Consider the following 20,203-nt stretch of genomic DNA (forward strand, 5'->3'; position numbering starts at 1 on the left):
TCTCCATTATATTATTTATATTATATACATAAGATCGAAAAAGACAGTGTACATAATTTTATTGCTAAAAAAACTATTTTTTAACTCAAACTGCTATGAAGTAAATTGCAAAAGAATAATTTTATTTGTTTCAAAATATTTTCTTTCTTTCCTCATGATTTTAAGAATCAAATTGACTTCTTCCCTTGCAAGGATAAATAGAATACTAAAATTCAACTTCTCCAAATCTAGTCAGCTTTTCCATGAATGATCAGCACTGCAAGGGAAGGAAACAATTTGTCTGAATTAAATTGGATTTACTTCACCTGTGCAAACAAATCATATTCTACGAGATTTGAGAGAGCCGAGACAATCCACAACAAGCACACTGCAGAACTCATTCCAGAGAACCTTTGGGATTTTACAGCAGGAAGAAGCACTTCTTCACTTGGATCAGAGAGCTAATCAACAAAGGCTGCATGCTCTTTACTTCATGTTCCGAATATGTTATATTGTTCTTGATCTCAGAGGAGGCACACTGTTGCTTGGTTTTTCGCCAAATTGCATAGTTCATGCAGTAACTTAGTAATGCCTTCGATAGTAAACAAGGTGAAAAGATATTAACTTTAGACAAGCATATAGCAGTATTAGAGAACATCTTCCTGTAAACCATGTCATAATTTCTGAACTAAGACCAATCAGCACAACTCACACGCGACATAAAGGTGCTTCAACTAGGTGTAGAAATAGAAGCAACTACAGAGAATATGAAAAGACCAGCTCTCAACTCACTAACTGAAACTACTCTGTGCAAAGGGTATGGTCACACCCACCCATTTGATCGGGAAATTTCATTGAACCTGAACGACACATCACCAGCAGTGTCCCTCTCAAACCCCGTCTCGAATGCATCAGCTGTCGATGGAGGTAACGGAAGAGAAATTGGTGCTGCAGCTTTATACTCTGCGAACTCATAAGCCGATGGCTGCTCCCACATCAGAACATGTATTCGAATTGGCTTCAGAGCATGCCTATGCAAGGAGAGCTTCTGGCTGATTGAGATGGTATCAAAGCAGCGAATTGCTCCAGCAGAAGACACCATCCAAGGGAGAACTTTTTCATTTGACACCCTCGAGATCACCAGCAGCTTGTATGCATTTCTTGCTTGTCTGAACATATCTCGAAGCCCTGATCGTGTGGAAGCTGCTTCATCATCCGTATCATCCACTGAGGAAATGTAGATGAAACCCTGCAAAGAATGAAGCTCGAGTGAGGCTTTTGATCTCACGACATCAACACAAGATGTGCTTCGAGTGGGTACTAAAATCGCTGCAAGGTATGTGTTACTATCACAAAGAAGAAAGTTGATGGATGGAACCAAGTGATCACAAGCTACACCTATCAAGAACGACAATAGATTAATGGCGAGAAGTTTAGCAAACCTCTTCGGTGCAACTGATCGCAAATCCCAGTTTCGTATCACCTTCTTGAAGTTTAATATCTACTGCCAGTTCCCCAGCAGCTGGGGTGACCCAAAGCCTAACTGCCCTGACCACTCCAATGTCAACCCCATGGTAATCCTCAAACCCATAGAGGCTAACGTTTGCAAGATTTGAAAGATCCGATAACGATCCACTGTTCACGGTTGCAGATGCTGTCTCACCAGATATCTGTAACAGGTAAACATGACCTATTAAGTACAAATCAACAAAGATTCTAAGACTCCCCAGTGCAAATCATTTCAATATATCCATGTCTCATGAAAGGGGCATAAAAGATGCTTAACTCACTCTGCTAGAGAAGTTCTTCACCTTAGATCTATATTGAAGCCTTTGCAAAGATTACCTTGGTTAAGAGAGCCTCAGTCTGGACATTCATGAATTCAATGGGGACTCCTGAAGCCTGAGAAGCGAAGAGCCAAGTGTTTGCACGGGCCAAGGTGTCCTCAAGGCAATTGTAACGAGAAGCAAGCAGGTCCAGCGCCTTTGGAAGTACCAGCATTGAGAGGAAGCAGCTTGAGTTGGGCACTGGAAGAAATTCCTTCATCTTTTTTTCCCAATTGTACGGTACATATCCATCCTGAACCTTGGCAGTGCTCAGTGCACAGACCACCCTCGAGCTCCTTGAGCCTTATAAATAAGCAAGATAATAGTGGTTGTTTGAGAAAAATGAAAAGTCAGGAAGCTGATTTCCATGAGACAACAAAAATAATTGTTATTTACGGCATGGGCAGCTCCTCTAATCAGTTATGATCCACATGGCAAAGTCAACCATTTGAGGAGTCAAATGGAATTCTTTATATAAATTAATCAATGAAATCAGACTATACATTGGTTAGTGGCAAATTTTGCATATCAGACCAATGCAATAACATATCTCTTTATGGATCTAGGCACCTTTGTTTGATTAGACTTGATATTGCTTAGATGTTTTGATGGTAGAATACTAAACTACACACGAAAAGTGATCACTTGATAAATATATCTCCTCAGGTAATTCAAGAAAATGCATTTAGAATATTAGACAAACAAATCCTCCATCATTGTTTCATATATTTTTTATGAATCCATATCAATAGGTTGATAAATTAAAATGATCTAAACTACAGTATAAGCAATGAGGCTTACACTTTCACATAACCCTTCATATCATATAGAACTTAACTTTGGAAACATACCAACAAAGATTCTTGCACTAACAAGTAATCATCTGATAAGATCCATGAGAGTGAGAATACTTCAACTTATGTGTTCAACCAGATACAATCACATTGACTGGCCTATGTCAATGATCCCACAAAAGTTTAGTCAAAGGAGGTTGATCCAATGAGCCAGCAACCAGGAAGGAATCTTGTAGCTGTTTCACATGGTAAGCAAATAATACACATAAGCAAGCTTAGGGATGCAACAGGATCCAATAAAATACCAAGCATGAAAGTCACTTGCAGAGCCACTTTCATGTAATCCAAGATCATGCATCAAGGAAGCAACTCTCACTTAAAGCTTCACCATATTAAATATGTTTTCAGCTCTTAACTCATTAAGAATCAGACAAGTCAAAAGATGTGTCCGCATCGCATCCACACAACCATTGAACCGGTGGCAAGAGGTTAATAATTAATTGAGGAGCTACCTCTGAAAAAAATAAACTATAGCCTTAAAATAATCTACCAAGTTCTTTTCTATCAGATGTTTGTAAGTGAAGCCAACTTGGTGCATTTTAATTACAGAACAAACTCGTTGTCGGCTTCAAACAAATAACATTCTTAAGGTTTCTTTTTAATGATAGCAGAATTTATCACAAAATCCCATGACCCCTAAATCTAAGAAGTCCTGCCTCTACTGCATGTCCTTTTCTAAGATCTACAGGCTTTTTTCCAATTCTATCATAGCTAGCACCAACGAACACCATCTTAATTACTTGAATGACAAGCTAGGAGAACTCAGATTTCCTGTATAAACCCTGCTGGTAGTCGAATTCAATTTGAGTACTGCTTGCAGATTCGGTGAGAACCACCATCCTACAATGGTAGGAGACTATCAAGTCTTACAAACCAACATAATCCTTCTCCCCCTTCCGAGGACTGTTAGGGATGTCACAACAATCTCTACGGGTCCATGTAAAAGGATAGTCGAGAACAAAAATGCGAACATGGAAAATCGACTCTCTGCCCACAATTAACAGTAATTTCCGTGCCAAAGCAAATAGGGAGAGGGGGTGAGAGGAGGAGGAGGTCGAAGGCCACACCTTGCAACGCCACGCACTCGCTCACCATGCGGTCGACGAACCCGACGGCGTAGTTGGGGTCGCGAATGGAGCGGAGCACGTACTGGCGCCGCCCGGCCGGGCTGTGGGGTACGATGCAGGCCTGGAGCTCCGCCGCCTCGCCGCCACATCGCTGGACCCTCACCTCGATGGACGTGTCCCCGCGCTTGAAGGCCGAGTGGAGCAGCTTCTGGACCCCGCTCCTCCCGCCCTTGAACGGGGAGTGGACGGCGGGGGACCCCCCGATCTTGATCTCCTCCACCACGTCCCCGGTCTGCAGCATGTCCCCACCCCACTCCTCCGCCTTGGAGCTCCCCGCAACGCACTCGATCGCCACCACCGGCCCCCGCTCCGACGACTGCGGGCGGTCCATTCGCGCCAACCCTGCTCCCTCTCGCTACACCAATCTTCCCACAGGGGACGTGTCAAATCGATTATCCTCAAGAAATTCGGAGGGACCTCAGCGAAAAGATGTGACCTTTACGGCTTTCAAGGGTCGCCGGAACGATAAAAATTGCAGCTTTGCGTGATTGGCGATCTCAGTACGTGGAATCCTCCTGAAGCTTCAGTATTGAATCCCAGAGAACGAAGAAAAAAGACACAAGCTCTCCAAGTAGGAGAGGAACAAGGGAAAGAAGACGACGACGTAAGACCAAGAGGTCTTCCGCTTGAGAGACTTTTCGAATCGAATTCAGAGAGAGAGAGGACGGCGCAGCCAGTTGGATTTCTTGGAGGCAAAATTAGACGCAGGTGGTGGAAGCCAAGGGTCTAAGTGGGGTTAGGAAGCGGAATTTCCCTGCCTCCCACGGCGCAGGAGACACCATTCTACCTCTCACAAACGTTCCACGTACCACACCAGCGTGTCATGTCAGGATTTTTTGAAGGCACAAGGGCGGAGGAGATGGCGTCTCGTGGCTTGGCCAAGGTACACGGTATGGGAGAAAGAATGGCGGCCGCCGGCGAGCCCCACCGCTTCTAGAAGGCAAAACGTTCGGAAGCTTTTCTTACGACGGAGGGGGACCTGCTATTTCCTCCCCCACATGCGGGCCATCAACGGTGCAGGATCCAGCCAAGGGGGCAAACGGACGGTGGATCGCCGCCATGTACGAGGCGCCTGAGCTGCTGCCGGTCGAACTCACTTGTCTCTTGAGGGACAGGGAACACGGTTCCTCCTCGCTAGCCGTCGATGGGCCCCACTTCATTGATGACGAGCTGGTGTGGGCCCTCCCGGTTTCTGAGGGCCAGCAGCGTGCTGCCTGCATCGGACCATACAGGTGAACCGCACCTTGTCAATCAACATTGCAATGGTCCTGTAAACAGCAGCTGGAAGAAAGAAGAGGAAAAATAATGACAAGAACTAATACATCCAACAGTGCTTCTCTTCATTGACATTTGAAAATATGGTATAGCAAGAAACAATATATTCAACATTGATTCTCTTGATTGACATTTAAAAATAAGAAAATTGATGGAGATTAATGAGCATTGCACAGCTTGCATTAGAGTTTGCACCTGAAAATTGTTCAGCATTAACATATGATAAATAAAATCTTAGAACAATCAGTATGTTGAATCTTTTCTTAAATAGAGTAAACAAGTTTTTGTTGGGTTTCAGCTGCAGTGCCATAAAACTGTACAAAATTGATAATTCCACCCGGTGCCTACATATCATCAATGCTTCCTCTTCAAGTACCTGCTCCTGTTGATCAATAAGACAGACACAAGAAATCAAAAACACACTTAAAAACTATAGATAGATAAAAAAAATCAGAAATACTGTAAAATTGCTTTAATTTGACATGATAAAAGGAAGAGAACATGGCAAAAGCAATTAGAGACAGATAAATCTGTAATTTTCTTACATACTTCATGTACATTTCACAGAATATAAACTTGAATGTCATCAATAACTTGTCCAACAGAACCAATTGATTGCATATCCAACAATAGGATGCCTCAGTACAAAGATATTGTAAGTGCGATCTTGGTCCTGTATTCAGCACTTTACATAGTCAATATATTAGCCTAGCGTTCACTCATTGGATATGTCGGTGATCAAATATTAGTTAAAAAACAACTACAACTCTTAGTCGATGCAAATTTTACTTCTGAATATTGGCAAATTTAATGATTTTTATGGTATTCCATTCAGCTGGTTAATTAACAGAAACAAAACATGTATGATCAAAATCAATCTAATTGACAGGAATCTATTAACAAAGAGGGTTTGGTCCTATGGAAAGAGAGATCATTCTGAACATTAACATGTTTTATGAACCAAAAGAAGCATTTTAATCCTCTTGAAAGAAAGATTATTCTGGGTTAAAAAAGATCATTCTGAACATTTACATATGTTTATGAACCAAATGGAAAGCTGTGAAGATGATTAAAATAAGACAGATGTTACATGCAGTACATTGAAACTTTTAAATAAAATGATTGATGCATGTCATAGCACAACACAAAGCATTCGTAACAGTGTGTGATGTAAATAAAACTGGTCTGAGTACTTTGGTTAAGTCTAAGGCAATAAGAGATATACAAGTGCAACAATGGGATTCTGAATACCACACTGGACCACATATTGCATGATTGCTAGGACAAACAATAAAAATGATGATGACATAGAAAGAATGTAAATTGAACTTCCATGCATGGTTCGTCTTATCGGTCCGTACCAATGTATCGACCGGATGTCGATACGATATGTATCAACGTATCAACACATTATACAATGGAGCATATAGACAAAATGACATGTACCACCCATACCGATCCCCTATCGGACCAGTACATACTGTTTGTACCAAGCGATACATCATGATACGACGAACCTTGCTTCCATGCATAAGCAAAGATATATAAAGCCAAGAAAGAAATCTTTTACCCTATTGACATTAATATTTAGGTCCATCTCATTTTTGAAGAGGTGTAATTTGCTTTCTGGTGAGCAGCCCTTCTGGTTCTCTTGGAATCTTCACTAAAATGCACAATTCGTCTCTGTCTTAATGCAGAAGCTGGTTCAGATCTCTGAATCCTTTGGTTCTCTTTAAGAGGACTAATAAATTGTTGCTTTAGAGACCCATCATTTGATTTGTTCAAGGGAATTAAATGCTCCACTGAGGATGGACTTATAATTTCAGCCATTCTAATGTCATGACGCTGAGGATTATCCTCAGCAACAGAACGTTGAGAATGGTATTGTTTGCTGGTCATAGGAGAATCCGGGTCAGAAGATGATGGACTAGTACTACTCATGTCATACAGGATATTATTTGCCATGACTGGAGGCTGCAGATTGCTAGTGTCCAAAGCAGTAGAAGAACTTCTCCGGAGCCTTGTAAGCTCAACAACCTACGTTAGATTTTTCATGCCATTAGTTAAATCAGTGGAAACTATAATGGCAGTGAATTTCATAATTTCGGAAAGCTATTCTACCTGTTTCTCGAGAACAGCCTTATCTTTCTTCAGTTTGGAGATCACCAAGTTCTTCCTTCTTATGATTTCTTCAAGTTCCGTTATCCTCTATTGGGAAAAAAAATTGAGTTATCACACTATAATTCTCCTGCAATCTTTCAAAACACAAGAATCACCTTACAGTCAGCAGCCCTGAATGCATCGACAGCAATAGCTAATTCCTTTATTTTTGCATCCTTCTCTTCACACTCCTTGCGAAGGTTATAGAATTCTTGCTCTGATGCTAATGCACTTAGCTGAAAGCAATTCAAGTACCAAATTTATATGGGGAAGATTATCTGATTTCATTGAGACATGTTTAGGTAAACCTCTGACCAGTAATATAATCATTCACAAATAAATTGATTACAATAAGTTATGTGTCATTCCATGAGCAAGCTAATCATCAAAATGTGGTACAGTAAATCCTCATGCAATCAAACTTCTCTTTCTCACAGAAATTCGTTACTGTATTTACCTTTTTTCTCTCTCAAGAGAGTTCAAAGTTAAGCTAATGTCTACAGACAAACAGGGTAACTTAGGAGCTAAGATGCTGATTCTTTAAGCTTTACAACAAATATCAGGACTTCAATCATGTCTTTTTTTCTCCATATAGTAAATGATAACCCAGATAACTTTGATTGAAATCAAGTAAGTACCACATTACCGATAGGTATACCGAAATGTTTGGGAGTTCATCACCTGAAAGTCAACAGAAGATGTAACACTCCAATTAAAATCAGACAAATCAGACATCCGACGCTCTTCTTGCTCCGTTGGGATCAAATTATCTGCGTTGAAGGCCTCCTCTTTTGCAGACTCTATCCCAGTGGCATCCTGTGCGACAAGATAATGTGTTACACCAAATAACAACAGATTTGCTTTTACATGTAGCAAACTTCATTTTTGGCTAGACATGTACTTTCCCTCCATGTAGCCCACTTGATACGTGTCTACAAAGAGGCAAACTTCCACTCTCAGGGTTAAACTCCAGCAGTGAAGTCCTAGAACCACAAAATTGAGATGCAACCTGTAATTGTTTCACCTCAGCATTGAATCGATCATTCTCCAATGAAAGCCCCGAAATGCATTTGACTGGTTGATCCTGAAGGGAGTTCATCTGCTCACATAAATTATCAAGCTTCTGTTGCATGCTGAGGAGCACCTGGTCCTGGTTCATCAAGAGAAAAACAATACATTTATTCTTTGCAAATTCAGTAAACAAATAGACATTTTGAGAAAGTTACTTCATGACAAAGAAAGGTAGTTTGTTAGGAATTAGGATGACTAGAAATTCTAATACTAAAAATTTCAAGGAAAAGAAAACCCATGCTACAAAGTCATTCAAGAAAAGAACAGAAGTTTCATGTATTACACACAACTAGCTGAGGATATGATGCCTTCTGATATAGACATATAAAAAGGAAGTATATTGTTTCATTAGAGAAAAGATATTTTGCGACACAATAGCCATCAAAGCCCTTCTTTTCCTACTCACCCTAAACACAGAGTTGGAAGGTTCAAAAAGTTCATAAAGTACAAAAGATGGGGTCTTGATTACAAGAAGTATCTCCGGATGATGATAAAAAGTTTCACTTTTTAAATATTTTTTTCAAAGAACTCTGGGACTGTAAAAAGGAATTCTTTTTCCTTTTTCATCTCCTGATCTCAAGCTGGGAAATCAAAAGCTGCAACTTTTTTTCTCTCCCAGATCAAATTCCACTGCAAACAGTAACTAGAAGCCCTTTGACTAAATATCAAGCAAGTAAACATAAGTGACCATGTTTTCCATTCAATCAAAACGAGATGTCGACAATAAGCGTAAAGTGTAAGCTTTAACCCTATTCGATCAAGCACTCACCCTTAGCTCTACGGATCTCTGAAACTGTTCGATCTGCCGAGCCCTCTTCGAGTTGTAAGCGGCTGCCGCGACGACGGCGACAACGAGGACCCGATGGAGAGGGCTAAAGAGATCCCATGCCACCGCTTCATCAGCGCTCAAGCCGCCTCCGATTGCGCCGGCCGATGTGGCCTCCTCTGCGCCGACGAGGCGGCCCTGGAGCGAGACCCAAGCGATCTTCTTCAGCGCCGGCCGGCTCGGCTCTTCGAAACAGCTAGAGAGGCGGCGACGGGAGGGGGAGACGAGGTGGGCAAGCGAGACACGCGCCGGCGTCGGAGCGCCCGGGCCGCGGCTGGACGCGTACTCGCCGCCGTCCATCGTGCGATGGGCGGCGCAGATGGAGCGGAGAAGGGCGGTTCGAGCTCAGACCGGAAAATTTCAAACCTTTAATCGTGCGCGACGGTAAAAGAAGGGCGGACTCGGGAATTCCGACAACGAAAACAAGTTTACCTACCTTGCCTACCATCTATTTCACTAGTCAAATTCGGGTCCCCACGGTGGGACCTCATATCTCCTCACCGAATCCCTTCCGGTAAGTGAACGGGTGCGTCGCACTTCCAAATGGAAGTTCGATGGAATAGATCTAATCTCCGACCGTCCATTAAAGTCCAGTTGGCTTTGGCATTCCAAAAGTGATCGATCAGACGAAACGCACAGATGGAGTGAGAGCAATCGCTGTGCACTTCGTGCCCTCCAAAATTGGCACGAAGGCGTAAATGCGAACGAGTCGGGCTAATTAAAAGGATAAACATGCACTAATATTGGAGTTTAGGATCCACAGGATATGTTTCTTTCTATTTTCATGTCAAATAATTACCTTTATTATTGTTGTTGGTGTTTGTAATGACATAAAAAATGACGTATTTTTCATTGATATTTAGATTTCTTTCTTATTCTATCCATATTCTTAACTATACCTAACGAAGTATGTCTAATTTTAATTTGGTTTGGAATCATGAATCGTAAGACCGATTCGATTTTGACCGATTCAATTTTGACTCTAACTAAACTATGCACGCTAATTATCTACTTAGTTTCGTAATGCAATCATCATCGATGAGTTATACTGGCAATCCCACCTCAACTCTTGTGGTCCGAGATGAAGGAAACATTAGATTCCTTCTTCACGAAGGTATTCGACGCAAGGGAAAGTGAATAGGAAGAAAGAGCCTTCTTGTTGCTGAGGACGTGGCCATCACTGCCACCAACAGTGGAATTGAAGGAAAGGAAGGTTTCCTTTTGTTTGTTGAACGGCAAGCAATTCTTTTGTTGGATACAGCTGCCTCCGACCACCTCCCCGCCCTTTCCGTTCTCTGCTCTCATCATTTCATCTTCTCGGCAGAAGGCCAAGAGTAGTTGCATCAATGGCTTCTTTCATCCTCTTCTCGTATAGACAAGTGTGCCAACCTTTGCTTGGATAATGCAAGCATCATTGGACGCAGGAAACAGAGTAATACACGAGTTTAATCGATCGGCTCAGTTCTATTCAATGATTGATAAGCGTCTTCTCTGCTTCAATGGAGTTTCCTCCAGTAAGCAAAAAGCTTTATCCCAGCTAAGACAAATCTAGTCTGAAAAGTCAACGCCATTTCCAAGTCTTTAGGAACCTCTCGCTCCTGATTTCGAGTTCAAGTAAGAATTTTGATTGCTGGACAAACAGGTGCAGCTCGCCCTGCCTTCCGTCAGCGTCTTGCAACAGCAGCCAACAGTAAAATCAAATCAAAGAGATGCCAGGTTAAGATTCTACAAGAACGGCATGGTTCTTCAGAAGGATACCTTGACTTGTTTCTGGAGATCCTTGATGTAGTCAACGGCCAAATTTAGCATGTCGGCAGTGTTGGTTTGCTTCAAATTCATGAACACGAGTAAGGGAAGTGCAGGATGTGGTTGTTACTGTCAATCCAGTGTCAAGATCGTGCTGCTGTTGCATCGGAAGTGAGACTTACCTTGTCCATGTTAGGAACAACCTCCTGTAGCTTCTTCATCCTTTCGCTGATCTTAGTCCTCCTCACCTGATCAAATCCATGCTTAAATGAGCACCTGAGGCAACGAATGCTTATGAATGGAAAGAGCAGGGGAAGCAGCAACCCGCTCGGCGATGCTTCGCGGGTGGGTGGCGCAGCCCCGTTTAGCTCTGATTCTGCAGGGGACTGCGTCCTGAAACCGTAGAAAGTTCTCGACGGCGGCCATCTCCGACGAGGTCTTGGGCAAGCTGAGCTGATGTGTGACACCCGAGACATGGTTCCTCACCTCCCCCTTCTGTTCAGGATCAAATGCAGAATTGTTGCAGCCAGAGAAGCTGATCGATGGAATGAAGCAGGCGAAGCAGAAGTACCTGAGGCTCCGAGTGGTTGAGACCGGCGCCTGTCTTGTCCTCCCCCTCACTGCCTTTTCTCGTCCCTGCGAAGCTGTTTGCAGAAAGCAGAGAGGTCTCTTCCCAACCAGGCATGTAACACCCGCTCTCTTCATGACTACCGCGGCCGAACTCCTCGCTCCCCGTCTCAGAGATCCGAGACATCAAGGAGCTTTGTCTCTTTCCTAAGCTTAACTGATGACCCCTAAACCTTTTTGCTGCATCTCCCATGGGAGGAAGACCCTCATTTCTGAAACCACGCAGATCCCTCATCATAGGATAGCCTACAGATGCAATGAAAGAAGACCAATAGAAACACGAGATGAGATTTTCTAGAACCCAACTCTTAGAGTCGTTGACTATCTACTATTGCGTTAGCAATTCGGTTCTTTTCCTCACGCAACGGAGGAAGAAATTTCTACTCCTTGTTCCCGTTACCAGAGCTTTGGCAGAGTTCCATTTCAGGTTCTTGTAGAACGCAGTCCATATCAGAAACAATCCGCAAACACGAATCGTGCCAAGCAAAACGAAATTTTACGCATGGTTTTTGTCCAAAAGAGGAACATTTTTGATGAATTTGAAGTGGAAGAGAGATTGTTACCATTGTGAGATGAGACGATAGCGGGTGAACTGCTCTGGCGAGTGAGGTTGGCGAAGCTTCTGCCACCTCCGTTCTCGTGTTGTTCCACCTCCGCCAGCATCGAACCCATCGTCCGGTATGACAAGCTATGATTCGGCATCTGCAACGGCTGCTGCGTGTGATGATGCGTCATCGGCAGAGCAGAGGAGGATGCAACCTTATGTTGAGGGCTGACCTTCTCCCCCGATGGCGGTGGCCGCCAGAACTGAGGCCTCCTCTGGCAGTCAACGGTATCGACAACCGAGGGCTCGTCGGTCTCGGCGCCGTAGGGTCTTGCGGGGAGGAAGTCCTCGCAGAGTTCTTCGAACAACGAGCTCGGAGCGGATCGGAACCGGAGGAGACCGGGGCTCACCTGCTCCTGTTGTGCTGGTGGATGGTGGAGGAGCACGTGGAGGCCCGCCGACTCGGGTTCCTCCTTCCGGTGGCCTCCGAGAGGCGCGGCAGGCGGATAAGCCAGGTCGAGATCCTTCGACGTCGCCGTCGCCGGAGGAGCTCCGTACATAACTACTTCCCCCTCCTCCTTTCTGCTCCAAGTCACGCAGCTTCTTCTTCAGCTCAATCTGTCTCTAAGCTTCTGTAACGATCTGCAGCTGCAGCCGCTCAACACGTACAGATCGGAAACAGAGCAGGAATCGAAACCTCAAGCTTCCACCCGATCGCTCGAAAAAGCAATTTTTTTTGCTCGAAGAACCTCCAAAAAAGCAATTTTTTTTGCTCGAAACCTTCCAAAGACTCCGACAAATTAACTCCTAAATCTTCCGCAGCTCCAAATCCGATAAATGAACGAGCAAGAGTGGGGAGAAGACAGAATCTTCCATCAGAAATTTGTGGAGTCGCTCTTCTTCTTTTTATAATCACAAATCTCCGCCATCGAAAACAAAACAGAGGTTTCCGGCTTGCGCTGCTATTTATACAGTCAAAGTGACGAAAATGCCCATGATATCGTAAGAAGCTTCAGTGTACGGCCGGTCTCAGTTTCAGTGCCCCACATATGAATTGCCAAAAATGCCCCGAAGCGATCTAAATGACAATTAAACCAGAAAAAAGGGAATAAAAGGAACCATTCAAAAGATCACGTGCCGATTCTGTCACTATTCTTTGGATATTGAGCGGAAGATTATGTTCTTCACAGAAAGGAAGCTCTTGAGAAGATATAAGCGTGTATTTAAATTATATTGTAGGATGTCAAATTATGAACACGAAAAGGGATCTTTTCGGAAAATTTTAGTATTGATTTGAATGGTGTAACGTTTGTTTTCAGTTATTTTACTTGTATTATCACCAAATTTTAGTATTTGCAGACGATTGTAAGGCATGCAGAATGGTTTTATTGAAACTCTTAAAAGTTTTTTCCCCATATTTATCTTCCGACTGATCATATAATTTACCCTTGCAAGTATGCTTTGCAAAGTGTCTTAGGCTTTATAATTGGAATCCTGATTGAACTCAAAAATATATAATATATTGGGTGATTTTTTTGTAATTTTTTTATTTATTTGGTATAAAGTGGCCTCTATTTTATTTTTTAAAATAATGTTTCTATTTTTTTGTAATTTTATAAATGTCCTTCCCTTTCTTACTCGTCGTTTTCGTACGATTACTTTTGTGCGACGCCGCCTATCCTTCCTCACCCATCGCGTAGAAGAGGCGACCATTAGGGTGATGAGTGCTCGAGGCAACAAAGAAGGGGAGACCATTGAGATCATGCGAGTGATTGAAAAGGGGGGAAGGCAATTCATCATCTCTATGTGATGTTGTTCGTCCTTCTCCAACCAACTCTATGAAGGGCAAAGGGGGTAGGCAAGGAACGATGTTGGGAGCAGATGATTAAGGATGATGTTTGGAGGCGACATTAAGGGCAAAGGCCACAAGACCTTGTGATGGCAGTAGGGAGCAAAGATGACCATACAGAAGTGGTGAGGCGTTAGGACGAAAGAGAAGAAGAAAAGGAAAGAACGATTATAAAATTATAAAATATAAGAGTATTATTTAAAAAAGATAAAAACTAGAGACACTTTTGAAGAAAAAAAGAAGGGAGACTTTTTTTTTAGTAAAATCATCCAAAAATATTTATTTTTATTTATCAATTATAAGTGCTGTTAATAAGCTTTATTAATTTTTTGTTTCTTCCTTTTAAGAGGTATGATACTATTGAATTATAGGGATGAGACCAATACTAATCTTCAAGTAGGGTTGATATTTTGCTTTTAAAAAGTGCTTATATTCTTTTGAATATATTTATCTAATTCTTAACATATTTATTTTAATTTTGTTAGTTTTACTAGTTCAATTTGATTATTTTATCATTGTTCACTGTAATATAAATTTTATAGTGGGTGTCTCATTCTATCATGGAAAAGAAAATATTTTTTAAATAAAAAAATATATTAATTTAAATATCTATAACAATCTAAGATATATATACTTCTTTTGACTCATATCAGTCATCTCGTTATAAATATATAACTTGATAGAAGTCTATCGGACACGTGGTTATCATATAAGATCTAAATTAAAAGCAATATAAGATATCTTTTCATCATGAGATTTCTTCTCATCATAATTATAAGATTCTTTCTCATGCGTTACGATGAGAAAGACAATTATAAACTCTTCCTTTTCCTTTAAGATATAAAAAGATATCTTAAACTAAATGCAAGATATTCTTTTTCATCTATTTGAATCTACATTTGGGGGTCTCGGATTACTAACTTGAACATCCAAGGGACTAGGTCGGGAAACCTCTCTCAACCTCCGTCTTCGTACAGGTGACATCTTAGGAGCATGATATTTTCACCTTAGAGATATTTCAAACTATCCTACGCATATGGGTCTGGACCATATAGGTTGACCAAGACGTCAACGATATTTTTTTTTAACATTTTGACGATAGAATGAGGGTTTGATATCATAAAAATATTTACCTACTCTCTTAATAAATGCCCAAGTGAGGAGGCCCTTTTCGCATGTGGATGCATCCACTTAGACTTAAAACGCTGACATGATATGGGTATTTGTTCAATGACTCAAGTCTCTCACCCTCGGACACAACCTCGAGCAATCTACTCTTCCCCGCTTGGGTATTCCTGAACCTCACTAAGTAGGTGCAAATGTTAATGGGTATGATGCAAGTTGTTATTCCACTCTTGCCCTAGCTAGCCCAATAAGTAATGTCACCATCTCAATCGCGTAATGTCACCATCTCAATCGCGGTCAGTAGCTCAACTATCATTAAGACTGGTGACCAACAAGAGACCCCAAGATAAAAGGGGATAGCGAAGCGATACCATATCCCAGTTCATGGATAAGATATCCTTATTCGACTAGTGATCTTTCCTAATGGCAAAGGCTAAGAACATTGACCATGGCGGCCTATTCAACCACCACAGCCCCAACCTAATGTCAACCAGGACATCGAAGGTGGTGGCAATGGAAAGTCTATGACCCTCAACTAGCTCTTCAAGTGCATCGATGATGCTCACAACAATGATGTTATTAAGAGCGATGGCTACGCCAACCTAGAGCACCACGTCCTCAAGCTCAATGACTTTGCCCTTAGAGGTGGCATCAATGACCACTTAGCCTTCTGCCTCCATCCCTTTTGTCCTCGTTTTCACCGATCTCTCATACAACATGAAGAAGCACTGAAAACTATCACTACCAATCAGGACTCTAGAGGTGGAGGTGATGGAAAGTCCGTTACCCTCAACTAGCTCTTTAAGCACATTGGTGATGCTCACAACAATGATGTTGCCAAGACCGATGGCTATGCCTCCCTAGAGTATCACATCCTCAAGCTTGATGACTTCACCCTCGGGGCATAAAGAAGCATAGAAAGTTATCGCTCTTATGCAAGAACGACCTTGCCATTGACCTCACGATCGCACTCAGACCACCGGAGGCAAAATCCCCAAGATTAAGATGCTGTTGAATTCCATCTATAGCGAGGTGAGGGAAGGGGAGATCTTCACGGTGTTGGGGACAAATGGCTCTACCAAGTCCACCTTGATCGATGCCCTCGCGAATCGCATTATGCGAGAGAGCCGACAAGGTGATCTCTGCTTATGTCATGCAAGATGACCTCCTATACCCCATGATTACCATGGAAGATGTTGGGAAAACTAGGGTAGCATCACATGCATAATGGAAGAACAGAAAACAAGAATCTCAGATTTCCTGCATAAAAAGTTTTTATCTTCGTAAGAAGATTAGTGTGCAAAAATCTGTAAAACTGAAAATTACATATATATAAAAGATATATTACTTAGGGAGATTGTATATCACTGAAAACTTATAGATCTGTGAGAGAGGATGAAAGAGGTCAACTATTCTTCTCTTTAGCGATGATCCACATGATAGATGCAGTGAAGATGCTCCTCAAATTGTTGCACGATCCTCCTCTCCATGCGCACCACGTGATCAAGAAGAGGTCGACTTTTCTTGCTGTCCACATGCCTCATGACTAGTCTATCAGCTAAGGAGGAGAGGGAGGGAGGAGTATAGGAGGTGATAACAAAAAAGGGTATAGCCTATGCCCCTTTAGTTCCCTCGTATTTATAGAGGTCCTTATCAACTTAACCTTAATAGATCCTACCCTATTGGGTACTAGATCTCCATCCAACTACCCAAGTCTCTTAGATTAATGAATTTCTACCCAATAATCTCTCATTGGCTCTCATTGGATCTTATCCACAAGATCCAATAATTCAGGAGCTTATAGGATATCCAATAAGATAGGGCTCCAGCAAATATCTCATATCCGAACCTCTACTTATCACAATATCGAGCCAATTGTGAGTTATACCTATCAGATCTCCTTCTGACTCAGTGAATTATTATCTTTTATAATAATTCACTTGACTCATCGACTATAGACGCACTATGTCACTATGCTACAGTCCCCACACAATATAAGAGAATCAAATCCATTGGACATGTCTGTCCTCAATTACCGTGTATCTATAATCTCTCATCTATCTAATATTCCAAAGACTAAATACCGGATATGGTGTTGTCAGGCTCATATAGTTTCTACTAGAGTCTCATTTTAATTAGATTCTCATAGAAAACTTTTTTTCTCTCAATCCGAATGACCATAGCTAAGGATTTGCCTAAGCAAGAATACATAGGATATTCCTCTCATGACATCGAGAGTGAATGAACCTCTATCGATACTCAATTATCATTGTAAGGTTGGCTGCCACTCCCAATGACCGATTGTGTTAGATCTGGAACTTCCGGACCTATAAGTCTAGTATCAAAGAGAGGAGTACTCATATAAGATATTCTTGGTGTCTCAAGTCTAAGGACCAGATACACCACTAGGACAATGGAATCGCTGTCTGATAATAAGGTATCATCACTATCCGGCATTCAACGAGCAGATCGATTAGTGAACTCATTTTCCAATGAGCACCTGTACTACATCTCTAGTGTCCCCACACGAGTAGCTATGAAATCAGTTGCCTCTATTATATGGATGGATATATAGCACACTAGTTTGTCTAGTTATCTTGATGTCTCTCTCGAGTAACTAACGACCAGGATCATTTGGGGTCTATGCTTAAAGGCGAATTGGTTTCATTATCCCAATCACATCATGATCTGATTCTCATTACACAAATTCATAGACATCACAATATATGTAATACGCAAGATAAAGTGAGAAAATACTAATAAATAATAATAAGTAAAAAAAGTGTATATTGTATCACACATATCATCACTCACATGATTGGCTTGTAGGACACCTATGACTAGCAGAAGAGACCTTGATGTTATTTGTGGAGTTCCAACTACTATGGTCAGGAAAACCCGACCCGCGTAAAGAGAAATCAACCACGGTGGGAAAACCCAAAATCTGCGATGGTAGAGGGAGGACTTGGAGCTTGCCATGGTGGGAGGACCTGAAATCTACCACGGTGGAGTGAGGACCTAAAATTTATCATGGCGGAGGGAGGACTTGAAGCCTATCATAACAGGAGGACCCAAAATCTACGATAATGGAGGGAGGATCCAAAATTTGCCTCACTAAAGGGAGGATCCAAAATCTACCACGACAAAGGGAGGACTCAAAATCACCATGGCGGAGGGAAGACTTGAAACCCACTACGGTGGGAGGACCTAAAATTTGCCATGGTAGAGAGAGAACTTGAAGCCCTTAATGGTAGGTGAAAGAAAAATCTACCACGGCGGAGGGATAAGCTCAACACGCCCGAGATGCATGAGTAGGAAAACCCAACCCATGTGAAAAATATATCATGATGGAGGCACAAGGCTAATATGTCTAAGATGTATAAGTTAGAAAAACCCGACCTGTATGAAGAAATTTGTCACAATAGAGGTATAAAGCTAACGTGCCCTAAGTCAGGAAAACCCGACCTGCATGAAGAGAACTCTGCCACGGTGGAGGCATAAGGCCAACGTGCTCGAGACGCATGAGTCAAGAAAACTCGACCCATGTGAAGAAATCTGCAATGGTAGAGACAAAAGGTCAACATGTCTGAGATGCGTAAATCGAGAAAAACTAACCCTGTGAAGAAATATGTCATGGTGGAAGCACAAGGCCAATGCAATTAAGACGCACAAGTAAAAAAAAACCTAAACCATGTGAAGAAATCCACAACGGCGAAGGTATAAGACCAACACGCTTGAGATGCATAAGTCGAGAAAACTCGACTCATATGAAGAAATCCATCATAGTGGAAGCACAAGGCCAATGTGCTTGAGATGCATGAGTCGAAAAAACCCGACCCACATAAAGAAATTTGCCATAATAGAGGCATAAGGCCAACTTACCCAAGACACATGAGTTAAAAAACCTGACCCACATGAGAAGAAATCTATCACAACGGAGGTATAAGGCTAAATGCGCCTAAGATGTGAGTTGAGAAAACTTGACCTGTGCCAAGATAAATCTATTACGATGGAGGCACAAGGCTAAATACACTCGAGATGCACGAGTCAAGGAAACCCAACCCGCACCAAGATAAATCTGCTCTAATGGAGGTGCAAGGCTAAATGCACTTGAAACACGTAAGTCAGGAAAACTCAACCTACGTCAAGATAAATCCACTACGGTAGAGGTACAATGCTAAATATATTCAAGGTGTGTAAGATGAGAAAATTTGACCAACGCCAAGTGAAATATGCTATGGTGAAGGCATCATGCTAAATACGCCTAAGACGAATAAGTCGGAAAAACCTGACTCGCACGAAGAGAAATTCGCTATGGGGGAGACACAGGCCCAAATGCACCCAAGACGTGTGAATTGAAAAAAAACCTAACTCACACCAAGATAAATTCGTTATGACAGAAACATTGGGCAAAATATGCACGAGGCATATAAGTCAAGGAAATCCAACCCGTGCTAAACGAAATCCGATAGGCAAACACTCAGGCCCAACATGCCCGAGATACTTGAATTGGAAAAACCTAACTCGTAAGACGAGATCTAGAATGCTCTCATGTCGGACGAACTAAACGACATGTTTTGAACCTCTCTCGCAATAGCCCAGAAGTATGCCTTTGGGAGGGTAACAAATGATAGGAAATCTACTGTCAACTAATACATAATTGTCACGTGAGATCCAAGTTACCCTTCACCCATCTATCTACATGGACGAAGATTTAAAGTAGGTAACACAAGATTCCTTCTCATCCATTATGACAAGGAAGACAATTATAAGCTTCTTTCTCATCCCTTATGATAAGGAAGATAATTATAAACTTTTTTTATTCATTATGACGAGGAAGACAATCATAAACTCTCTTGAAATATAAAAGGATATCTTAAACCCATGAGACTCTTTTTGAATTACTTGGACCTATATTTTGGGATATCATATTACTAATTTGAGCATCGGAGGAATTAGGTCGGAAAATCTCTTTCAACCTCAGGGAGTCGATGTTTCTACCTTAGAGACATTTCGAATAATTCTATGCATAAAATATAAATATGTAATGACTTTCTCTCCTAATAAACTTAATATTTTTTTACCGTACACTCTTTTTGGCTACATGTAGAGATTAGAGTGGGAATGCAATCGTAAGACACTACATTTGGTAGGATGTGTGTGACCATCCCCTTGGTGTCAACGGTCAACTCTA

The 20,203-nt window shown here is 41.8% G+C and overlaps 3 protein-coding genes across 6 annotated transcripts; all 3 read right to left on the reverse strand.

The window, feature by feature from the left end:
* Positions 1-577: 577 nt before the first annotated feature.
* Positions 578-4,702, reverse strand: LOC135623741 (uncharacterized). The gene is made up of 4 exons (XM_065126999.1): positions 3,727-4,702; positions 1,825-2,108; positions 1,422-1,649; positions 578-1,228 (listed from the first exon to the last, which is right to left on the reverse strand). Exons 1-4 carry the CDS (start codon positions 4,115-4,117, stop codon positions 803-805), a joined length of 1,329 nt encoding a protein of 442 aa, XP_064983071.1. The 5' UTR covers positions 4,118-4,702; the 3' UTR covers positions 578-802.
* Positions 4,703-5,196: 494 nt separating this feature from the next.
* On the reverse strand, positions 5,197-9,512 carry LOC103999225 (uncharacterized). 2 transcript variants are annotated; one of them, XM_018831394.2, is made up of 7 exons: positions 9,062-9,512; positions 8,123-8,371; positions 7,903-8,037; positions 7,338-7,457; positions 7,183-7,269; positions 6,632-7,098; positions 5,197-5,443 (listed from the first exon to the last, which is right to left on the reverse strand). In XM_018831394.2, the coding sequence occupies exons 1-6, from the start codon at positions 9,416-9,418 to the stop codon at positions 6,649-6,651; spliced, it is 1,398 nt and encodes a 465-aa protein (XP_018686939.2). In that variant the 5' UTR covers positions 9,419-9,512; the 3' UTR covers positions 5,197-5,443; positions 6,632-6,648. The 2 variants fall into 2 exon arrangements, with proteins under 2 accessions (XP_018686939.2, XP_009419177.2); XM_009420902.3 differs by having other exon boundaries at positions 5,201-5,443; positions 8,246-8,371; positions 9,062-9,506.
* Positions 9,513-10,554: 1,042 nt separating this feature from the next.
* Positions 10,555-12,974, reverse strand: LOC135623742 (transcription factor bHLH130-like). Of its 3 annotated transcripts, none has more exons than XM_065127002.1 (7): positions 12,269-12,974; positions 12,055-12,193; positions 11,436-11,737; positions 11,189-11,359; positions 11,047-11,112; positions 10,877-10,945; positions 10,555-10,789 (listed from the first exon to the last, which is right to left on the reverse strand). In XM_065127002.1, exons 1-7 carry the CDS (start codon positions 12,593-12,595, stop codon positions 10,700-10,702), a joined length of 1,164 nt encoding a protein of 387 aa, XP_064983074.1. In that variant the 5' UTR covers positions 12,596-12,974; the 3' UTR covers positions 10,555-10,699. The 3 variants fall into 3 exon arrangements, with proteins under 3 accessions (XP_064983074.1, XP_064983073.1, XP_064983072.1); XM_065127001.1 differs by having other exon boundaries at positions 12,055-12,202; XM_065127000.1 differs by having other exon boundaries at positions 12,055-12,974.
* Positions 12,975-20,203: the final 7,229 nt, after the last annotated feature.

Source organism: Musa acuminata, chromosome BXJ2-9, assembly GCF_036884655.1.
Source record: "Musa acuminata AAA Group cultivar baxijiao chromosome BXJ2-9, Cavendish_Baxijiao_AAA, whole genome shotgun sequence".
NCBI lineage: Eukaryota > Viridiplantae > Streptophyta > Magnoliopsida > Zingiberales > Musaceae > Musa > Musa acuminata.

Excerpts from the sequence above, each read along its gene's own strand:
- LOC135623741 (XM_065126999.1), bottom strand. The coding sequence starts at position 4,117 with ATGGACCGCCCGCAGTCGTCGGAGCGGGGGCCGGTGGTGGCGATCGAG. Across the intron at positions 2,109-3,726 it reads CGAGTGCGTGGCGTTGCAAG|GCTCAAGGAGCTCGAGGGTG; the intron begins GTGTGGCCTTCG and ends CTTATTTATAAG. Across the intron at positions 1,229-1,421 it reads CGATCAGTTGCACCGAAGAG|GGTTTCATCTACATTTCCTC; the intron begins GTTTGCTAAACT and ends CATTCTTTGCAG.
- LOC103999225 (XM_018831394.2), bottom strand. The coding sequence starts at position 9,418 with ATGGACGGCGGCGAGTACGCGTCCAGCCGCGGCCCGGGCGCTCCGACG. Across the intron at positions 8,038-8,122 it reads GTGGGCTACATGGAGGGAAA|GATGCCACTGGGATAGAGTC; the intron begins GTACATGTCTAG and ends CTTGTCGCACAG. Across the intron at positions 7,458-7,902 it reads CATCTTCTGTTGACTTTCAG|CTAAGTGCATTAGCATCAGA; the intron begins GTGATGAACTCC and ends AATTGCTTTCAG.
- LOC135623742 (XM_065127000.1), bottom strand. The coding sequence starts at position 12,595 with ATGTACGGAGCTCCTCCGGCGACGGCGACGTCGAAGGATCTCGACCTG. Across the intron at positions 11,738-12,054 it reads TATCGTCTCATCTCACAATG|GCTATCCTATGATGAGGGAT; the intron begins GTAACAATCTCT and ends TTGCATCTGTAG. Across the intron at positions 11,113-11,188 it reads CGCGAAGCATCGCCGAGCGG|GTGAGGAGGACTAAGATCAG; the intron begins GTTGCTGCTTCC and ends GGATTTGATCAG.